This window comes from Amphiura filiformis, chromosome 10 (genome assembly GCF_039555335.1).
Source record: "Amphiura filiformis chromosome 10, Afil_fr2py, whole genome shotgun sequence".
Taxonomy (NCBI): Eukaryota; Metazoa; Echinodermata; class Ophiuroidea; order Amphilepidida; family Amphiuridae; genus Amphiura; species Amphiura filiformis.
Window position 1 is genome coordinate 61,913,543 of NC_092637.1, and position 17,648 is coordinate 61,931,190.

General features: G+C 38.5%; 2 protein-coding genes across 2 annotated transcripts; both read left to right on the plus strand.

Annotated features, from left to right (window-relative positions):
- The first annotated feature begins 439 nt into the window (after positions 1-439).
- Positions 440-6,875, plus strand: LOC140162346 (uncharacterized). Its single transcript, XM_072185564.1, has 6 exons — positions 440-719; positions 1,780-1,964; positions 3,417-3,510; positions 4,177-4,356; positions 5,252-5,349; positions 6,185-6,875. Exons 1-6 carry the CDS (start codon positions 539-541, stop codon positions 6,212-6,214), a joined length of 768 nt encoding a protein of 255 aa, XP_072041665.1. The 5' UTR covers positions 440-538; the 3' UTR covers positions 6,215-6,875.
- A 3,710-nt stretch (positions 6,876-10,585) lies between these two features.
- On the plus strand, positions 10,586-17,323 carry LOC140162347 (uncharacterized). Its single transcript, XM_072185565.1, has 4 exons — positions 10,586-10,676; positions 12,345-12,559; positions 13,827-13,966; positions 15,174-17,323. The coding sequence occupies exons 2-4, from the start codon at positions 12,348-12,350 to the stop codon at positions 15,368-15,370; spliced, it is 549 nt and encodes a 182-aa protein (XP_072041666.1). The 5' UTR covers positions 10,586-10,676; positions 12,345-12,347; the 3' UTR covers positions 15,371-17,323.
- The last annotated feature ends 325 nt before the right edge of the window (positions 17,324-17,648 follow it).

The window sequence follows — 17,648 nt, forward strand, 5'->3', positions numbered from 1 at the left end:
CAAACTGGAAACCAGCGTCGGTATAAAGATCAATGATAATACAAATACACCGAGAAAATAAAGAAAAGCTAAGAATTTATATAAACAGAAAGTTTAAACACTCAGAATTCGGTAGGTAACAACACTGCGCTATTCCACTTGAAATACAGGCTCCCTCTGTGGAAGTTCTATATAGCTATAAAAGCCTCCCTTTGGGAGTATTGGCTTCAAATAGAATGTAATTTGGTTAAATTCTAGTTGTAGAAGATAAAGATAAAGCCAGAAACATGGGGAGTATGGATTTCAAAATAATTGACCCTAACTAATTCCAATTTAAAAGTATAATAGTCCTAAAGGCTTGTCTTAAACTTTCCACAGGGGTATGGTATGATAAATGGAATAGCGCATACCCAATATTCAATCCGGGAGTCAATACAACCACACCCCTAGAAAAGTCGCAATTTGCAAATCGCATTTAAAGCGTGATCATCAGCGGTAGAAGACCTATCCAACTTTTGGTGATTTTTTGGCAAGGAAACGGCTCCAAACTTTCCCAGTCATGTCTGCGTATAAATTTCTCGGGGCGTTTGTCTGCATAGCGGCTTTGGCGCTTGGCATATCAGCGGATGGTCATGATCGGGGTGATATGGGAAGACCGATGGGCATGCCGCTGCCTGAGGTTGAGGAACCGGAAGGAGCAAGATGCTGTCTGCCTGATGATCAATTCCGTGTTCTCAAAGGTGAGATAAAACTGTAAGCAAGTCTGTAGGGGAGGAGGGGGCAAACTGTAAGCAGGTCTGTATCGGGGGGAAAGAATCGGCATTTAAACGTTTTATGGTAACCTTTTGTATAAATCTTTGGAGAATAATGTCGAAAACGTTTTATGTTTGGTGGGTATACAAGCTGTATCAAAATGATCGGTACCCATCAGCTTCGTTACCTTATATAAAAATGCCTGCTTCTTCCACATTCAACATTAGATCCACTTAAAGTGACTACAATTTATTGTTTAATGACCTTTTATGGCAGAAATCTACAAATAAGGTGGCTGTTATGCTGCATTTTGATGTGGTAGTCTTGGCCATGTTCACTGGATATTGATGGGACCCGTGCCAATCATTTTGATACACCCTGAGCTACCCTGTACGTGCGCCATATCATTACTGTGGGAGATAACTTTTTCGTGTGTTTAATTTCAAAAGGCAACATCTAATAGCGGCTAGCTGCGATTTTTAAAGGTTCCTCCAAATAGGCCTACTGCAAGCAGGGCTTAAAATAAGGATTTCAGATCCAGAAGTAATTTTGGGTGTTTTTGTGTAAATATTGCCCCTGGTCTATACAAATACACACAGTTCTGTTTCAGACCCAGGGACATTTTGCCTTTTAGCGGGTAAATTTGCGCCTTCCTCCTGCTTATTTCAAGCCCTGACTGCAAGATGAGGATTCAAATTATATCGGCCGATTTCGGATAGATTTCTTGATGTGTATCAAGTGTATACAATTAAACACATGCTCCTGTGCATAGTGGCGGCGCCAGATTTTTTTTTGGGGGGACATGGGGCGAAGTGATTTTCCGGAGTGGGGGAGGGGGCAAATCAACAAATATTGTGCAAAATTGCCGCAAAAGTGGACATTTTAATCGTAATTTTAATTTTTTTGGGGGGTGGCAGTTGGGCAACAGTTCTGACTGGGGGAATTCCCACATGCCCCCGTGGTGCCACCACCGGCTGTGCAACCAAGGTCAAAGTTCAAACTTTCCATAATTATTTAATAATTCTTACGTTTGATTTTTACCTATAGGGAGTATGGTTTCATCCACGCGTACTGGATTTTTCGGTAAACTTTCTGGTCCTACAAAGATATTCGAATATTCCGACAACGTTTATGATTATACCAATAATAAGTTTGCTTCGTATATCACCAGAGTCCTGTTGGATGGGTCATTCTACGAGGAACACGTACAAGTGATTGAAAACCCTGATGAGGTAGGCATGAAGTAACAAAATCGAATGAATTCACCCCCTCCCCCCGGGGTGGGGAAGGGTGCGCTTGATCTAAATGTTTGTGTGCCAATTGGTAAAATTTCGATTCATAATATTCATCATGTTTATAGCAGCAAATTGTTCAAAATATATGATCCAGTTTTATAGTAGGTCTAACCTTCAAATAGATGACTCATTTCTATAATAGTAGCCACCAATGTTAATGTGGGACTTTTTGCCATAATTGTAGTAACCCGGGTGGTACTACTACTAAAGTAACCAAAAAGAGCCGAAAAAATCCGACCCATTTGAAGATTCCAAAAAACGACACATGTAGCATCATAAAAAAGGACCCAGTTTAAAATGTGAACCATTATCCTGGTGGTACATCATAGAACATCCCCTCCCTCCGACGAGTTACTGCTTTTATAATTAAAAATAATGCCGTTAAACATAGTAACATTTAACACGATTATTGACAGGTTTACTTTAACTCTAAGTTTTACATAAGGCCACAAAAAAATGTTTCATTCGCGTAACCCGACCGACCCTAAAATTAGGCCCGACCCTAGAGATTTTTTGCAAAAAAAAAAAAAAAAAAAAAAAAAGAATTAATTAATTAAATTAAAAAAGGAAGAAAAAAAAAGTTCCAAAGCCTTTATCAAAGGCAATTTACACTTTTAAAAGTAAAAAAGAGTTTTTTTTGCAAAAAAAAAACAAAAAAAAAACAAACAAAAAAAACCACTCAAAACAAAAAAACAACAACAATTAATTATTATTAATTAATTAATTGATTACGAGCTGATCAAACTATTATGATGAACGTGTTCTCATATTTTGTTTGGCAGTGATGATGTACTATAGTGGTGGTGATAGTGGTATTGAAGACTACGTTGATGATGATGATGATGATGATGACGATATGATATCGATGATGATGACGATGTCAATGATGATGATGTCGATAATGATGATGATGATGATATCGATAATGATGACGATGTCAATGATGATGATGTCGATAATGATGATGATGATGTCGATGATGATGATGATGATGATAATGATATCGATGATGATGACGATGTCAATGATGATGATGTCGATAACGATGATGATGATGATGATGATATCGATAATGATGACGATGTCGATGATGATGATGTCGATAATGATGATGATGATGACGATGATGATATCGATGATGATGACGATGTCGATGATGATGATGTCGATAATGATGATGATGAAGACGATGATGATGAAGATGATGTCGATGATGATGAAGATGATGTTGATGTTGATGATGATGATGATGATGATGATGATGATGATGATGTCAATGACGACGATGATGATGATGATTAATATGATGATGATATTAATTTTGATGATCATAAATGATGATATGATGTCATTAACTCACACAAAAAAAATCCTACAATCAATTTACAGGACTTTGTATGGGTGATCAATCTTGACGAGATGAAGTGCATGAAAGGAAAGAAAGAGGAATACCCATTCCGTATTGGAGAACGCTGTGTGCCAGGTATGATACATCCCTCCCTTCCCAAAGCATCTTTGCCCTCTCACATGACGTAATTCCTTCTTAATGATTTCGGTGCGTTTCTTCACCCTCTTTACTAGTGAGTAAAATGCATAGGCTGATTTTACTGATTTTACCTATGGTGCCAATTTCGCGGTCCTCGCTACTGGTAAATTTTTCCCGCGCTATTTGGTTATCTCTCATGGTTACCAACTTTGGAGTTGATCATGTTGAGGTGAGGAGCCGGGGACATCCTTCCCCATTGTTCTGATTTTTCAGAAGGCCGAATAGGGCTATACGCATTATAAATGCAGATTTTATTTCGGTAATAAAACACTGGTAATAGGCATACATGTAGCCGACGCTGTAAGTTCTACTATAAGGGGCGCACCATTTTATTTCCAGATGGGGGCATGGGAGTTTATTGAAAAAAAAATAAAACCGCCCCTCCTGAGACGAGAAAATAATCGTCTGGCCGTTGAGTAAAAAAAAAATCCCCACCCGGCTATTTATAAATGTATACATTGAAATAAATTAAAAAGAAAAAAAAATCCGCCTGACCCAGGCTCCCACCCCCCTTCCCCCTCTCTCTCTCCATTGCTGTCTCTCTCGCTTCCTACGTTTGACTCTGATTCTGTTTTATTTCCGGCTTATTCGATTTCACCACAGATTACGCAATGTATTCGGGAGCTTTTTACCTCGGCAAGGAAGAATTCACTGCCAACGAATTTTACCAGATAATTCCTGAGGACATGTCTACCAGCGGACTCTTTACCTTCAGTGTCAGCCCAGATTGTATTCCCCACAGCGAGAACTTCGTTGGAAAAACAGATTCCTGGGGAATGTCTCGTAAGTCTTTTTCTGCCGACCCAGGCATCTGAATGTTTTCAAATTGACACCTAGAAACACGAAATATTGGGCGGAATTGTCCTTTCATGCATGACGAATTTAAAATTCAAGGTTATTAATACCTGGATGAATGATAATCTTCACAACCGTATTCTGACATGTACTTTAATTTTCGCCCAATATTGAGAGAGCTTAGGTTGGGGGCTTGGTTGTTGCTACGTTTTCCATGTTGCCAATTATTCCACAGTTCTTGCTGTATAAAGTGCCTGCATTTCAGGATAATGAATTATGCATTTTACTAGACGAATCCAAGGAGCCAAGTCATGGTCAGGATTTGGTCGGACATCTTTGGGTAGCCGCTAGCACCAACCTGGTGTTTTGAGCGTCCAATTGTGCAAATAAAAGCCGCCTAACACCTAGAGAAGATGCAAGGACGAGGAGGGTTAATAGAGTAATAGCTAATAATATATATAATGGAGATAATTCCGCAGGTAATCCCGTCGCATCTATTCATTCATAGTCCTTTTGTTCGCAAGTATACATCAATGCATATATACCGCGTGTAGTTAATCCGATTATTATGTCACTTCAACAGCGAATAGACCATGCTGTGTGTTTTGTCGAAGGGAACTGTATTGTGTTATTCTTTTGTCTACCTGTGTTTTCGCGGAAGGTGTAAAACGGGTGATGGAATGCAGTTTAATATTTCCGCCGGAGGCCGAATCATTTCACATTTTGAGTGCATTGTAGCCGACGGCTACCCAACTAAAGGCTGCTAGTCAGGTGTAGGAATGCGTGAATTTGGATTCCTCTATAACTTGTATTTGTTTTTGTAGATTTGAATGGCGCTTTTAACCATAGAAATAACTTGTAGCCTATATTTCTTTCCTAACAGAAATACTGACCGTATCATCGACGTTCACTAACTACACTGTAGGGATTGATATGCCAGAGAAATATTTCACTGTTCCCGACTACTGCCGGTACATGGAGGTAAGATAAAGAGCTTGTGCATGGAATTATTGATTGGCTCCAAACAAAGGATTGGAACCGGTGTCCCGCACCGTAATCATGGCGCAGTGCAGTCCATTCAATTAATGTTGTCATCAACCCATCTGATCGTAGTGTATTTGTTATGTGTGTGAGACGAACTGTCGCGGTAGATTGCAATCATGCTTTTGCTGAATGCATTTGGGTAGTCCGCCATATTTACGGTATGATACAACCTCTATAGGCGAATCCAATGAGCCAAGTGATGGACAAAATTCAGTCGGCCATTACTGGGTCCCGTCTGCACTAAACTGGTGTTGTTACTGCCCAATTGGGTGGATCAAATCCGCTTCTTAAAAATCGATGTTGAATTGCTTTAAACTTTCATCATTCTTTTGTCTACGTGTAACACGGGTGATTGAATGCAGTTTAATTTCCCCGCCAAGGCCACATTATTTCACATTTTAGGTGGGATAGACGTAAGGGGGGACCCAGCTATGGCTGCCATTGAGGTGTAAGAATGAGTGAAATTGGATTCGCTTATATATAGTAATAGTAATGCTAACTCCCCGGTGGATAACCGCTGGTTCCGTCCAGTTTCTATTGTTCTAAATAATGGAAACCGGGCGGTCAACCACCGGTCGAGTTTTGATTTCATCCCTAATTTAGTAACTAAAATTTATTTGTTACTACTTGCTATACGCGCGAAAATGAAGTGATATTGGTGTAAAATCAGTAAACATATGGACTTATATACCCTTATTACCAAAATCCTTAAATAAGTTTTATATTTAATTTTTCATTCATTCATTCATTATTTTATATATTTTTTTTGCAGGAATCCAAGCCTTGGTGGATGCCCGTCTAAGCTCAATGTGGTCGAACCAAAGAGTACCAACTCTACCATGTTTGCGTGTCGTTCAAAATGGCGGATTACCATAGCATTTACACACGAGGCAATTTGGAGTTGGGAGTTGGTACTAAAATTAAAGAGTTAAAAAAAAAGAATGGTTCGCGTCTGAAATTCTGACAACTAGACAGAAAATACCGTACGGCGCAGGTTGGCAACCAATCACGGCGCGCCTTTGCCCTGACGTCAGACGCGATGTAGTCTTTTTATTTCTGTCTTTCATTATATTTGGGTCTAATCTCCTTCAGTAAGCCAAGAAAATGTCTGCTAAACGCATTATTGTGACGACGCAGATGAAACGCCACCATATTATACTATTACGTAAAGAGTTTATAACTTGTGAAAAGTTATAACATTAGTCCCTTTAACATAAAACAAAATGAATAGATACAGTTCCACGGGATGTAATTATTGTTCTCCGACATTTTGTCAATTTGTTACGATCGTGTTAACATTTGAAGCATTTATCTGGTTCTGCGTATTTTGTTATTAGAAAACAGATTAAACGCCACAGAACGATTCCAGAACTGTAATTCCAATTCCAATTATATTAAGTACACTAATTAATTGCAGTCTGTTCAATGCGAGATGTTAGCTAGTGTTTGAATAAAATTATATATCCACGTTCTATAACGTTATGTTGTTTTGTGTTCCATTTCCTCGGCTTAGTTAGCGGCAGTAATCATGGTAATAGTGTGACGTTTTCAGTGCCGCCGAGTGACATTACGGGCCAGGTCTCGTGTGACTAACTCCTCTTATGAAGAAATAGCAAATAGTTTCATTAATATGTTAATATTAATATCACTATACGTCATACATCATGTATTTAGTAGAGTAACAGGGCTAATTTTCCGTGACCAGATCTTTGTAACAAATGTTTGAAAGTGTTTCTGACTTGCCTGAAGGATACTGAACAAAATTTCTGTTAAATTGTAGGGGCTGTGCAATGAATAACTTCCAAATGGTGTGCCAAAAATTCATTAGGCGGAGGCGCCGTATTTAGCGCTAGCTTTGGATATTTAATTGCTTTCTTTATTTTTCACTCGGGTAAGTCGGGTCGAAAATAAAGAAAAAAATAATTAAATGTCTAAGGCTAACGCTAAATACGGCGCCTCTGCCTAATGTTGCTTGCACCCCCTCGACTGGCCAAAAATTGCTTGCGCCCCCTTTTTGGTTCGTCAACAATTCGCTCCCCCCCCCCATTTCACCCTCCCACCAGGGCTCATAATTATTGCACAGCCCCTAGGTAGGGGTCAATTAAGATTAAACAGGATCATAAGTCCGATCATATCCCAATCATGTTGCACAATTATTTGTCTGGTCATAAGGAATCTAAAAAATGTATAATTTAATTGCTGTATCTTCCAAAAATTATGGGCAGAAACATGTCAAAGGTAAGAGCACTTTGGGCTGGGCCAATTTACTAATACGATTAGCATTGTCCAATTGAAATTGTACAATCATTCGGCCCTAGCCAAAGGTGTGTTGACCTTTGACACGTTTCGGCCAATAACTAGTAACTAAACCTCACAGATGGAGCAAATTATTCTTTGGTTCAGCTCAAGTTCGGTTGTGACATCTGTGCTTTATCGTGGTTGTGCTACAAGCGTGACGCCATTGTAATTGTGCCTTAGTATGCCAGAACCCATACCCATTCTACAGGCTTTTTTCTTAATACGAACATCAGTCGTGGAATTCTGTCCGTATTAAAAGATGAGAACGGTTATGGGTTCACATGCATGTACTCTCTACGCGATTAATGTTATGTGAGCGAGATGCGCACCTATACTTCACTACCAAACTTAAAGCGAACCAATGTGTATATATTTTTGGATTCCTTTATGGCCAGACGAATAATTTAACATACTTTTCAAGAGGATTGGAACATTTGTCAATTTTGAACCCCCGTTTAACCTTAATTGACCCCTCCAAAAATTGCCAGAACTTTTAACATGTTGAAGAGGGCAGCACAAGCCAAATAGTTCAGCATCCTTCAGGCAAGTCAAACACACTCTCGAACCTTAATAAATTGGTCACGGAACATTACCGTTGCTCCTCTACTAAATTATACAACATTATGCAAATGAACCTCAATATACACCTAGTGTATACATATAAGCACCTCCACCATGATATCATAGTATACCACGACTCTATCACGGTCAAAACGTGGCGAACTACTCCTTTTTCACGGCAACTAGATCATCGCGAAGCACCGGGGTAAAATAGCGGGTAAAATGAGCGCACGGGCCCCTTGATCATCGATGACGCACAGTGTCATCGCCCCGATATCTTCATGGCAGAAATCGCCATGGTAGGTTGAATCCACAGCCACGCATGGCCATTTTGTTCCGACCTGTTTAATAGTTTTGAGATGCATAATGGGCTGAGGTACATCCGACTAAGGCTATTGACAATAGCCCAGTGACCGACCTTTCTGTGTGTGAGTGAGCATGGTATGCGCCATGAGATCATCTGCTTTTAGACTGCCTCTACGAGTGGCCTATACGCTGCGCTATACATATAAAATCAGAATTTGTGTCAGTTTTTGAGCTCAATACGCACGGTTCTTTCGCAATATGCAAGCTATTCAAGTGCAAGGAAAATAATATGGCTTCTTTAGAATAAAAAAAAATTACGGGAGATATTCATCATTTTCTACCCAGGTATCCAAAGATTTATCGTCTGAATATCAAATCGTGCATAGCACATTCACGTGTATCGATCCCGAGCATTGATTTTAGTGTCTCTGCTGTACCAAGTAATTATTAAGCAGGCGATGTCGGTGTGTGACGTGCAACTGGGACTTCATAAGGATGGGTGTGTGTGTTTGTGGGTGTGGGTGTGGGGTGTATGTGTGTGCGGTGAGGGGTGTGGGATAGGATCAAAAGAATTTAAACTACTTTTTTGCCTCTAACCACCCACCACCCCCATAACCACCACCACCTCGAGCGGTGGCCCTGCTGACGACCAAGAAATTTATTTTGAGGTAGTTTCATTCGTTTTGTAATTCTTCTTGCCGCCCCTTCTTTTTTTGCCGCCCCGTGCTTTTACCTGGAGGGGGGGGGTTAACGCCCCAAAGCCACCCTTCCACCCAAAAGACATAAAAATCAATTTTGCTTTTATCAAACATTCTGCACAAAATTACATCGCATCCTGCACTATCTTAAAAGGCCACTACAGACTTTTAGTGGATGTAGAATATTCCATGTAACATGCCTTCGTTATTTCCATTATTGTTTAACTTCTGACGATTTTTTGATGACGTAAAATAAATATTATATTTCCACTAAACATTCTACATAACATATTATCAATGTTACGTTATTAAACATTACTAGATAGATTATGTTATATATCGAATATTCTACGTCGAACTTACCCGGAGTCTGTATGGCCCTTCAGACCAACATCTGTCCTTTTATGATTAGTCGCTCATGACAAGCGATGGAACTGTGAAGTCACGCTACACCCGGGCGCTACACGGAGATCGGGGTATGAAAAGGATTTTTACAGCAGGTGTGCATCTATTCACAGATGGTCAATAGGATTCATTCAATATGCTGAAAGGCAGTGTTGCTGATACCGGGTCAATTACGCCTACTTGGAGGTTTAAAATAAGGAGTCTCTTAGCGTGTCTTCAATGCCAGCGGTGTTAAATAATGCTATGCTATCTGTGATGCAACAGGCTTGTAGCACCGGGATGCAGTCGAGCGCTATCGGAAAGTTAGGCAACCCTCAGCTCAGTGCTGCCATTGCCCGTTGTTCAACCGCCAAATTGGGCTCAAAATTGCGGCAGTCTTTATTTCAAAGTTATTGTGAAGGCTTATTTTTATTTGGTGCTTTAGGCATCAGGCAAAAAAAAAAAAGTGAATAAATAAATAAAAAAAATAAAAAAATCAGAGTATAATGTGCCTTTACAAGCATGAGTTGTAGTGGTCTGATCCAAATTAAATAATAAATAATAATAATATTTAATAAAAATATAATAATAAGTAAATAAATAAATGAATAAATAAATATATTATTATTATACTAGTGAAATTACCACATAGATAAATAAATAAATAAATAAATAAATAAAGATAAAAAGATAGGAGGAAACGGATGAATGCTATACTCTTGAAAACTGATGCTTCTTAAATCGATGGATAAACTGAATCTCCAGCTCTGCTAAACTACATACTTTGCCATTCAATTGGGTATTTTCATGCATTTGCTGCTTGAAAATTGGCCCGTAATCATCTTTAAATTAGTTCTTAGTGAGCGCTCTAGCCGCGGCCTGACACTGAAAGCTAACAGCAACACTGGCAACACTGTCACTATATTAATTACGGCGGTAGAATTAACTGTTTGATGGGGACACGTTAGGGTTGTTGCTTGCAGAAGAAATCATCGGCGTCTCTGTGTATTATTCAAGGTAAGAACATTGTTATATTTTTCATTGTAAATAAATGTTGAAATTTGTGTTTTGACCTGCGTATTTAATTGTACAGAAGAAGCCTAAACCAGATGATCAGTGAAACCTAACAGACAAATGATAGCCATATAATTACCAATAGATAAATGACTGACTATCATTGAAGACTGAGTTCCGCAGTCTAAACAGACACCTGATAACTTCGTTAGTCCTGCAGACATAAACATAATGACATCTACGGACCTGACTGATTTTAGCACACGGTACATAGGGATGCACTGCACGTTTAAGTTATTATGCCTACATACTTGGGGAGTCAAATCCCATATTTTGCTAGCAAGTGACATGTTGAGTTATAAAAAGTTAGCTTATTATAGGTGCTTTCTAAGTTCTATGGGTCATGGGCAATAACTTCTGGGTGGCTAACTAACTCAATCTTCTACAAGGGGCTCCCAACATGGGTCAAAGGTTACTTGGGGTCGCACTTCAAAATTGCTCGAATTTGAGGATTCCTCTGGTCATAAGGATTCAGAAAAAATATACCTACCTGTGACGTAGGGTTCTTGAGTTATAAGCAAAAAGGTCAAGGTTTGACCTCCACAGCTGGGGTCAACATCGTAAAAAATGCTCCGATTTTAACCATAGATGTCTCAAATTGTTCCCCTTTAAAACCATTTCACAGTATTGAAATGTTTGCCGTCTTAAATGTTTCCTTACCCAGGTAACGGGGTGAGATGTCAACCCCCTGATGAACTCTATTGACCCTGTCATATTTTGCTACGTAACGTATGTAACAAAACATCCTGGAGACCTAGATGGTGCAAACTTCTTTTAATTTAAATGGTTTTGCAAGAGGAACAATTTGAGACATTTTTGGTTAAAATTTTTTACGACGTTGACCCCAGTTGAGGTCAACATTTGACCTTTAACCTTTTTGCTTATAACTCGAGAACCGTACGCCACAGGTAGGTCAAACAATACTTTTACTGAATTCTTATGGCAAGAGGAATACTTGAGGGTTATAATATTATTAAGTGCTGGCGACTCACAAGTTTTCGCGCGCTATGTTCGCATTCTTAACTTACATTCAAAATGTGTGCACAATCTTTAGTTATATAATGTTACGATCAAAATATAATAGATAATAATAGATATTCGTAACCCCCTTTCGAAAATAATGACCCCCTAAATCAAATAAAACATCATTGTGGTCATTATGGTCACCTTGACTTTTCTAAATCGACCCTGTTTAAGGGCTACTACACCTGCCCAATTTTGTGCCTATTTTTGCATTTTTCTCAAAAATTATAGCGCATTGATGACAAATAAGGTAATTATTTTATAGGGGCAAGGACTACAACTACTGCACTGGAAATTTTTATTTCAGCACAGACAACAGTTGTGGAGTTGAGGGAAAACCAATATTTGATCAATAAATCAATAACTACGTGCATTGAGTTGCTAAATTGTCAGTGCAGTAGTTGTAGTCATTCCCCTATAATATACATATCTTACTTGTCACCAATGCGCTATAATTTTGAGAAAATGCAAAAATATGCACAAATTGGCCAGGGTGTAGTACCCCTTAACTGTATTAGCTTGTATTATAATCATTGCATCTTGTATTGAGGCTGACCATTTATAATATCTTTATTTCACCCTGTACAGATAATGGCTGGATCCAATCACCTGCTGTTGATTCTCGGCTTGGTCGCCGTCCTGCTCGTAGACGAATGCACGCCCACATTTTTCGAAGGTCTCGGCACGGTTAATGTAGGAACATACCGCCCTCGTGTGTTCAAGAGGCGCGAGAGACGCTCGGCTTTATTCCACGAGACTGCTACGCCTGCGCCGATTCCACCAATCAAAACTTGCCCCTGTAGGTAAGAAGTTACTCGAGAACTCTAGCTTCGAATTTGCACACGATAGTTACGCATTCGATGCTACAGTACTTTGCTATGGTTTTTCGGTCGGACAGCGGCAATTTTTTTGCACCGGAGGTTATTTATTCTGTTAATGTTGAAAGTTATTTCGATGAGTCAACTGTATCTTTTGAGCAACATGTGCCTATTTTGGACAGTCTAAATTTTGCTGAAGTGTAATTTTAGCAACATTTTTGATGCAATCGCCTGTCGTGATCGGCTGTGTTTACTTCTGAACTTCCCATTGCTTTACACGGTGTCATGCTTCAGCGAATCCGACTAGATTTTGAATGCAATGATCTCTAGCCTAGAATGTGAAGCTATCGGTGAGCAAATTCTTGGCTAGACTTCTCGAGCAAGTAAGAAGCACAAAGATTTCCGCTTACGGCGCATTGCTAATTGCTGTGATACAAAAAAGTACACTTTCTCTAAAATTTCTACCTCTCTTCGTATAGACGAGTTGACATGGGTATACATTTGCTTCCCAGTGGCGTCGGAAGCAATACAATTTTGAAGGGGGGGCATATTGTTTTACCGAGATTTTTTTTAAATTTCAGACTATTTCAACCCAAGATGAATGTAAATTTAACTTTTCTTGGCCAGTGCCCGTGAAGTGTGGAAATGTTTGCAATTTGACCATATCGGGCTAAAAAGGATGATGCACAGGGCAATTCTTGTTTGATATGTTCTTCTCTTAGGAAAACTTTAGGGGGGAGGCGTATACCCTCCGCCCCAGCTTCGGCCGCCTATGTTGGTACGCACTCTGTTGGTCTGAAATAAACAAAAATGCATTAACAATGTTATCAAACTTGCTTACAACTGAGCTACATAATATCACATAATTGAAAACAAAGATTTTGCAAGTTTTGAAAAGCTTTCATGTGGTCTGCCATAGATACTACTGTATTATTATGCCTTGTGAGAAACAACAGAGGGCGTCCTGAATGTAGTATTAGGCTGCATATTACTAAATAGAATTATGCAATATATTCAGTCAAATCAATGGAAATAACTTATTCAGTTTAAACCTACCCCAAATAACCTCTGAAGTAAGACTGTCACAAGAATTGAGAACCAATTGCACCAGTAGAAGGATATTCCTATAGAAACTGTCTGGTGATGCACCAAGATATTCTAAACAAGTGAAAATGAAACCTTTGTTTCAGGCAGGGATAACGTATTACAATATCTCTCGGTAAATACCACATGTTATTGATTTTATCTTCAGTTCCAAACCATGTCAACATTTTGGTGAGTGTAAAAACTTGAGGACTGATGTAGGCGATGACATCGAGTACGGATTTGAATGCACATGCTTCGAAGAATGGGAGGGGGATACATGCAACATGTGTGATACGGACAAGAAGAGTAAGTATCAGGAGGTCATTATTAATATTAACCCCATGAGAGCTACCTGCCGATTGGCCAAAAAGAAGTTGTCATTATCAATTGGCCCAATCAGCAGCATTGTTAGAATAATTTAACCACGCAAAAAAAATTTTGAGTGAGTTATTTGCAAAGCTCCATTCTGATTGGTGATTAAAGTGAAGATATCATGTAATTGACAAATCCGAAGCAATGTTAGATCGGCAGGTAGTGCTCAGGGGGTTAATTGTCTATAAGTGTAATGGTTGAAATATAATTACGAGGTGAAAGATGGAATGTTCCATTCTGTCGAGTGAAGTGGGACAATACCATACATCTTTAACCGAGTCATTTATATGGCGACCATTACACAAATTTAAGACAGAACATTGTTGATAGGAAGATTGTTGGTGGAAGGGCGAGTGACAAAATGTCACGGAAATTCACATTCCAAAAGTGGTATATCAAGTTTTCTTATGACTGTGACCCGAACCAGCCATAACGCATTTATTGATATGGTTGAGGAATAAATTAACTATCGCCTACTTTTTGAATTCATTATTATGTTTTCAGGGTTATTAGGAGTTAAGAAAACCTAATAATGATAATATTGGATGGCTTATTTCGCATGATACCATAACATATCGGATTCGTCATACAAATATCGAACTCGCCGTTGGCTCGTCCGATATTTTTATGACTCATCCGATATGTTATGGTATCATGCTCAGCCATCCAATATTATATCAGTAGCTACCTTATACGCAGTATTGGCACTCCCCAGCAAACACAATATTGCTGTCATATTTTCCTTGCAAAATTTTGTAGGCAAATATCTTTGCAAAATGTTTTATTAACACTTAATAACACTTAATAATTTTATGTATAAGAGCTTTGTCCAATCATCATTAACTTTCAAAAATGAATTAATTCAAAGCAATAATTCTAGCAATGGATGTTCTAAAAATACATTTTGTGGCGTTAATTGTCGTCTGCTAAAAAATCAAGTGAAATTAGTATAAATGCAAAAGCAACGAGCGATGCATCTCAAAATTCGGCGATTGCCCATCGATTTCCAAAAGCGGTGAATTCAGCTGAAGTCTTACTAGATCTTAGCAATACCAATTAGTATCATTGATTAAAAGATCCATGTATAAAACAATTAGATTAAGATTTATAATTGTTAGTATTTTTCGTTTGTTATTTGCAGCGACAGTGTGCGAAGACAGTTGTTTTGGCTTCAACAGTGATGGAAACTGCAACGATAGTGGCCATGGTCACGTGACTTCCGACTGCGCGTACGGCACAGACTGTTCGGATTGTTCAGCGCGTTGCATGCGAACTGAAGCTGAATCGACCACTCAAGAATTGACAACATATTGGGAAACAACGCCTGAGCCTCACTAACTACGCCTTTATTAACTTATATTCAGTATTATCATGATCGATGAGCGACGAATGATTAGTTTTTAGCCAATGAGGTGGAGCGATTGAGTTGAGAAAAGTATGCTACCTCGTTGGTCAAATACCAATAGCTCGTCGCTCAGCGTTTGAGTATACGTTCAGCTTAAAGCAACATAATATTTCATTATAAATAGAGGTTTATTTTTTCACACAGTTAGTTTTTACTATCAGATATGTCCCCTTTTAAGTTGGGAGCCGAACATGAGGTTAAACAAAGAAAATTGCTGTTCTATTCCAGTGCCTGTGTCACCAATGCGTCGATCGCTGATGAGGTGGATGTTTATATGAAAATTCTGTTGATATATACGTAACGTATGGACGTATACATTAGACATATATACCATTACGAATGAACTTACATTTAATTAAATACGATAATGATTGCAACACATTTCAGCGATAAGCATGTTCGACTAATCGATCATATGAATTGAATCAGAATTATGAAAATACGAGATTGGTCAGTTCCAGTTGCAATCAATGTCTCCCATGGAAGAAAAGACATTATTCGTCCAGACATGAAGTGTGGGTTACCTGAATATAGGTCACAATCTACACCCGCTGTGTGGCAGATTAAGATCATGTCTTCCACAAGGGGGAGTGGTTTTGAACTGGAATAGCCAATTCGTCGTCCGTATTCCATAGTGGCGTATAGTGAGGCGCCGCGAATAAACAACTTTTCGAGAAAATCGGGTTTGAAGAAATGCCAATTTCAAATCGAGTTGTGTAAATCAGACATTCATTATATTTTGTAAATGATGTGAAATTTCTGTAGTAAACTAAATAGATTTTATTGTTATATATTTTTCAAAAGAAATAAATACATACTATTGCTGGCAAACTGAAAATAAAACTATACGTCACTATGGAAAACGAACAAAACGCAATACCCTAACCTAACGTTAACCGTACGCCACCTCGGTCGCCGTGTAATCCCTATGGCGTTACTTTTCGTCGATCGTATTCCATAGTGGCGTATAGGTCCGATACGTGTACGCCACTATGACATACGATGTTTTTCATTTTTGCCGATATTTCATAATTATAAAATGTGTATAAAAAGTGGCGTATGGTCGATACGCCACTATGGAATACAAAATATGTCACTTTGTAACTATACGCCACATTTAATTAATTACTAATTAATTAGCTAATTATGACTGATGAGACTTAGAAAAATGAAAGAGAACATCATTAAAAACATATGTGCCAATTTTCAAAAAATGACCAAAAATCACTATACGCCACTATGGAATACAGCCGACGAATTGGTAGATCAAGAAGGAGAGTTACCAGAGCATAAATTAAGACTCTTCCCATGTCCGTTGTTAGGATGTTTTCATATTGGGAATACGGATCTTTTCAAGAGAAAAATTCATTAAATTCGCTGATTTTGATGTATTGTCTCAAATTATTTGTCTTGTTGCAAGAAATCAGAAAAAGGATAGTTTTACTAACTTGGGTGCTTTCTTATCCAGGTAACACAACAATTTGTCAAGGTCAAATTGATTCAATATAGAACTCAATGCGACTCAATAGGTATTGTCGATTTTGATGTGCTACTGAGGTAACAAAACATCCTACATGGCACGAACTATTATTTTTCTGATTTATCATGGAAAGACCAATAATTTGGTATCATTTTCAACAAAATCGGAGCATTCAAGTTTGCTCCATGTGGTGCCCAAATTAGACCCATGACGTCACAATGTTATCATTTTGCTCATAACTCCATAATCATTCATCGTAGATAGGTTAAACTATACTTTTTCTTAATCCTTATGACTACAGGAACACATTTCCTGTGTTTTTAACCAAGTTTTGAATTTGACCTCTGTGTAAATGTTTAACGACCTTTTCCCACCAAATAAGGGTGCTGTTGAAATGCCTCCATAGCCTGTAGTGTAGTCACCAGAGGGGGTTCCCATGCACCGAGTGCTTTTTTTTCTAAGTTACATTTTTGTAGTCCTGAAGGTGTCTAGTAAATGAATTTTTGATGTTCCCAAAATTAAATATTGTCCCATGGGGTTCATTTGGCGGCCATCTTGGATTCCGACAAAATTCAATTAAATTGACATAACTTTTGAACTAGACATCATAGGAAGACAAATGACCCCATTTTTCGGGATAATGTGGACATGAGCAATCAATTAAAAGGTTTATTTTCATGATTTAAACATGTTGGATACATTAAAATGCAAAATATTATGTCCCATGGCGT

Excerpts from the sequence above, each read along its gene's own strand:
- LOC140162346 (XM_072185564.1), top strand. The coding sequence starts at position 539 with ATGTCTGCGTATAAATTTCTCGGGGCGTTTGTCTGCATAGCGGCTTTG. Across the intron at positions 3,511-4,176 it reads TGGAGAACGCTGTGTGCCAG|ATTACGCAATGTATTCGGGA; the intron begins GTATGATACATC and ends ATTTCACCACAG. Across the intron at positions 4,357-5,251 it reads AGATTCCTGGGGAATGTCTC|AAATACTGACCGTATCATCG; the intron begins GTAAGTCTTTTT and ends CTTTCCTAACAG.
- LOC140162347 (XM_072185565.1), top strand. The coding sequence starts at position 12,348 with ATGGCTGGATCCAATCACCTGCTGTTGATTCTCGGCTTGGTCGCCGTC. Across the intron at positions 12,560-13,826 it reads ATCAAAACTTGCCCCTGTAG|TTCCAAACCATGTCAACATT; the intron begins GTAAGAAGTTAC and ends TTTTATCTTCAG. Across the intron at positions 13,967-15,173 it reads GTGTGATACGGACAAGAAGA|CGACAGTGTGCGAAGACAGT; the intron begins GTAAGTATCAGG and ends TGTTATTTGCAG.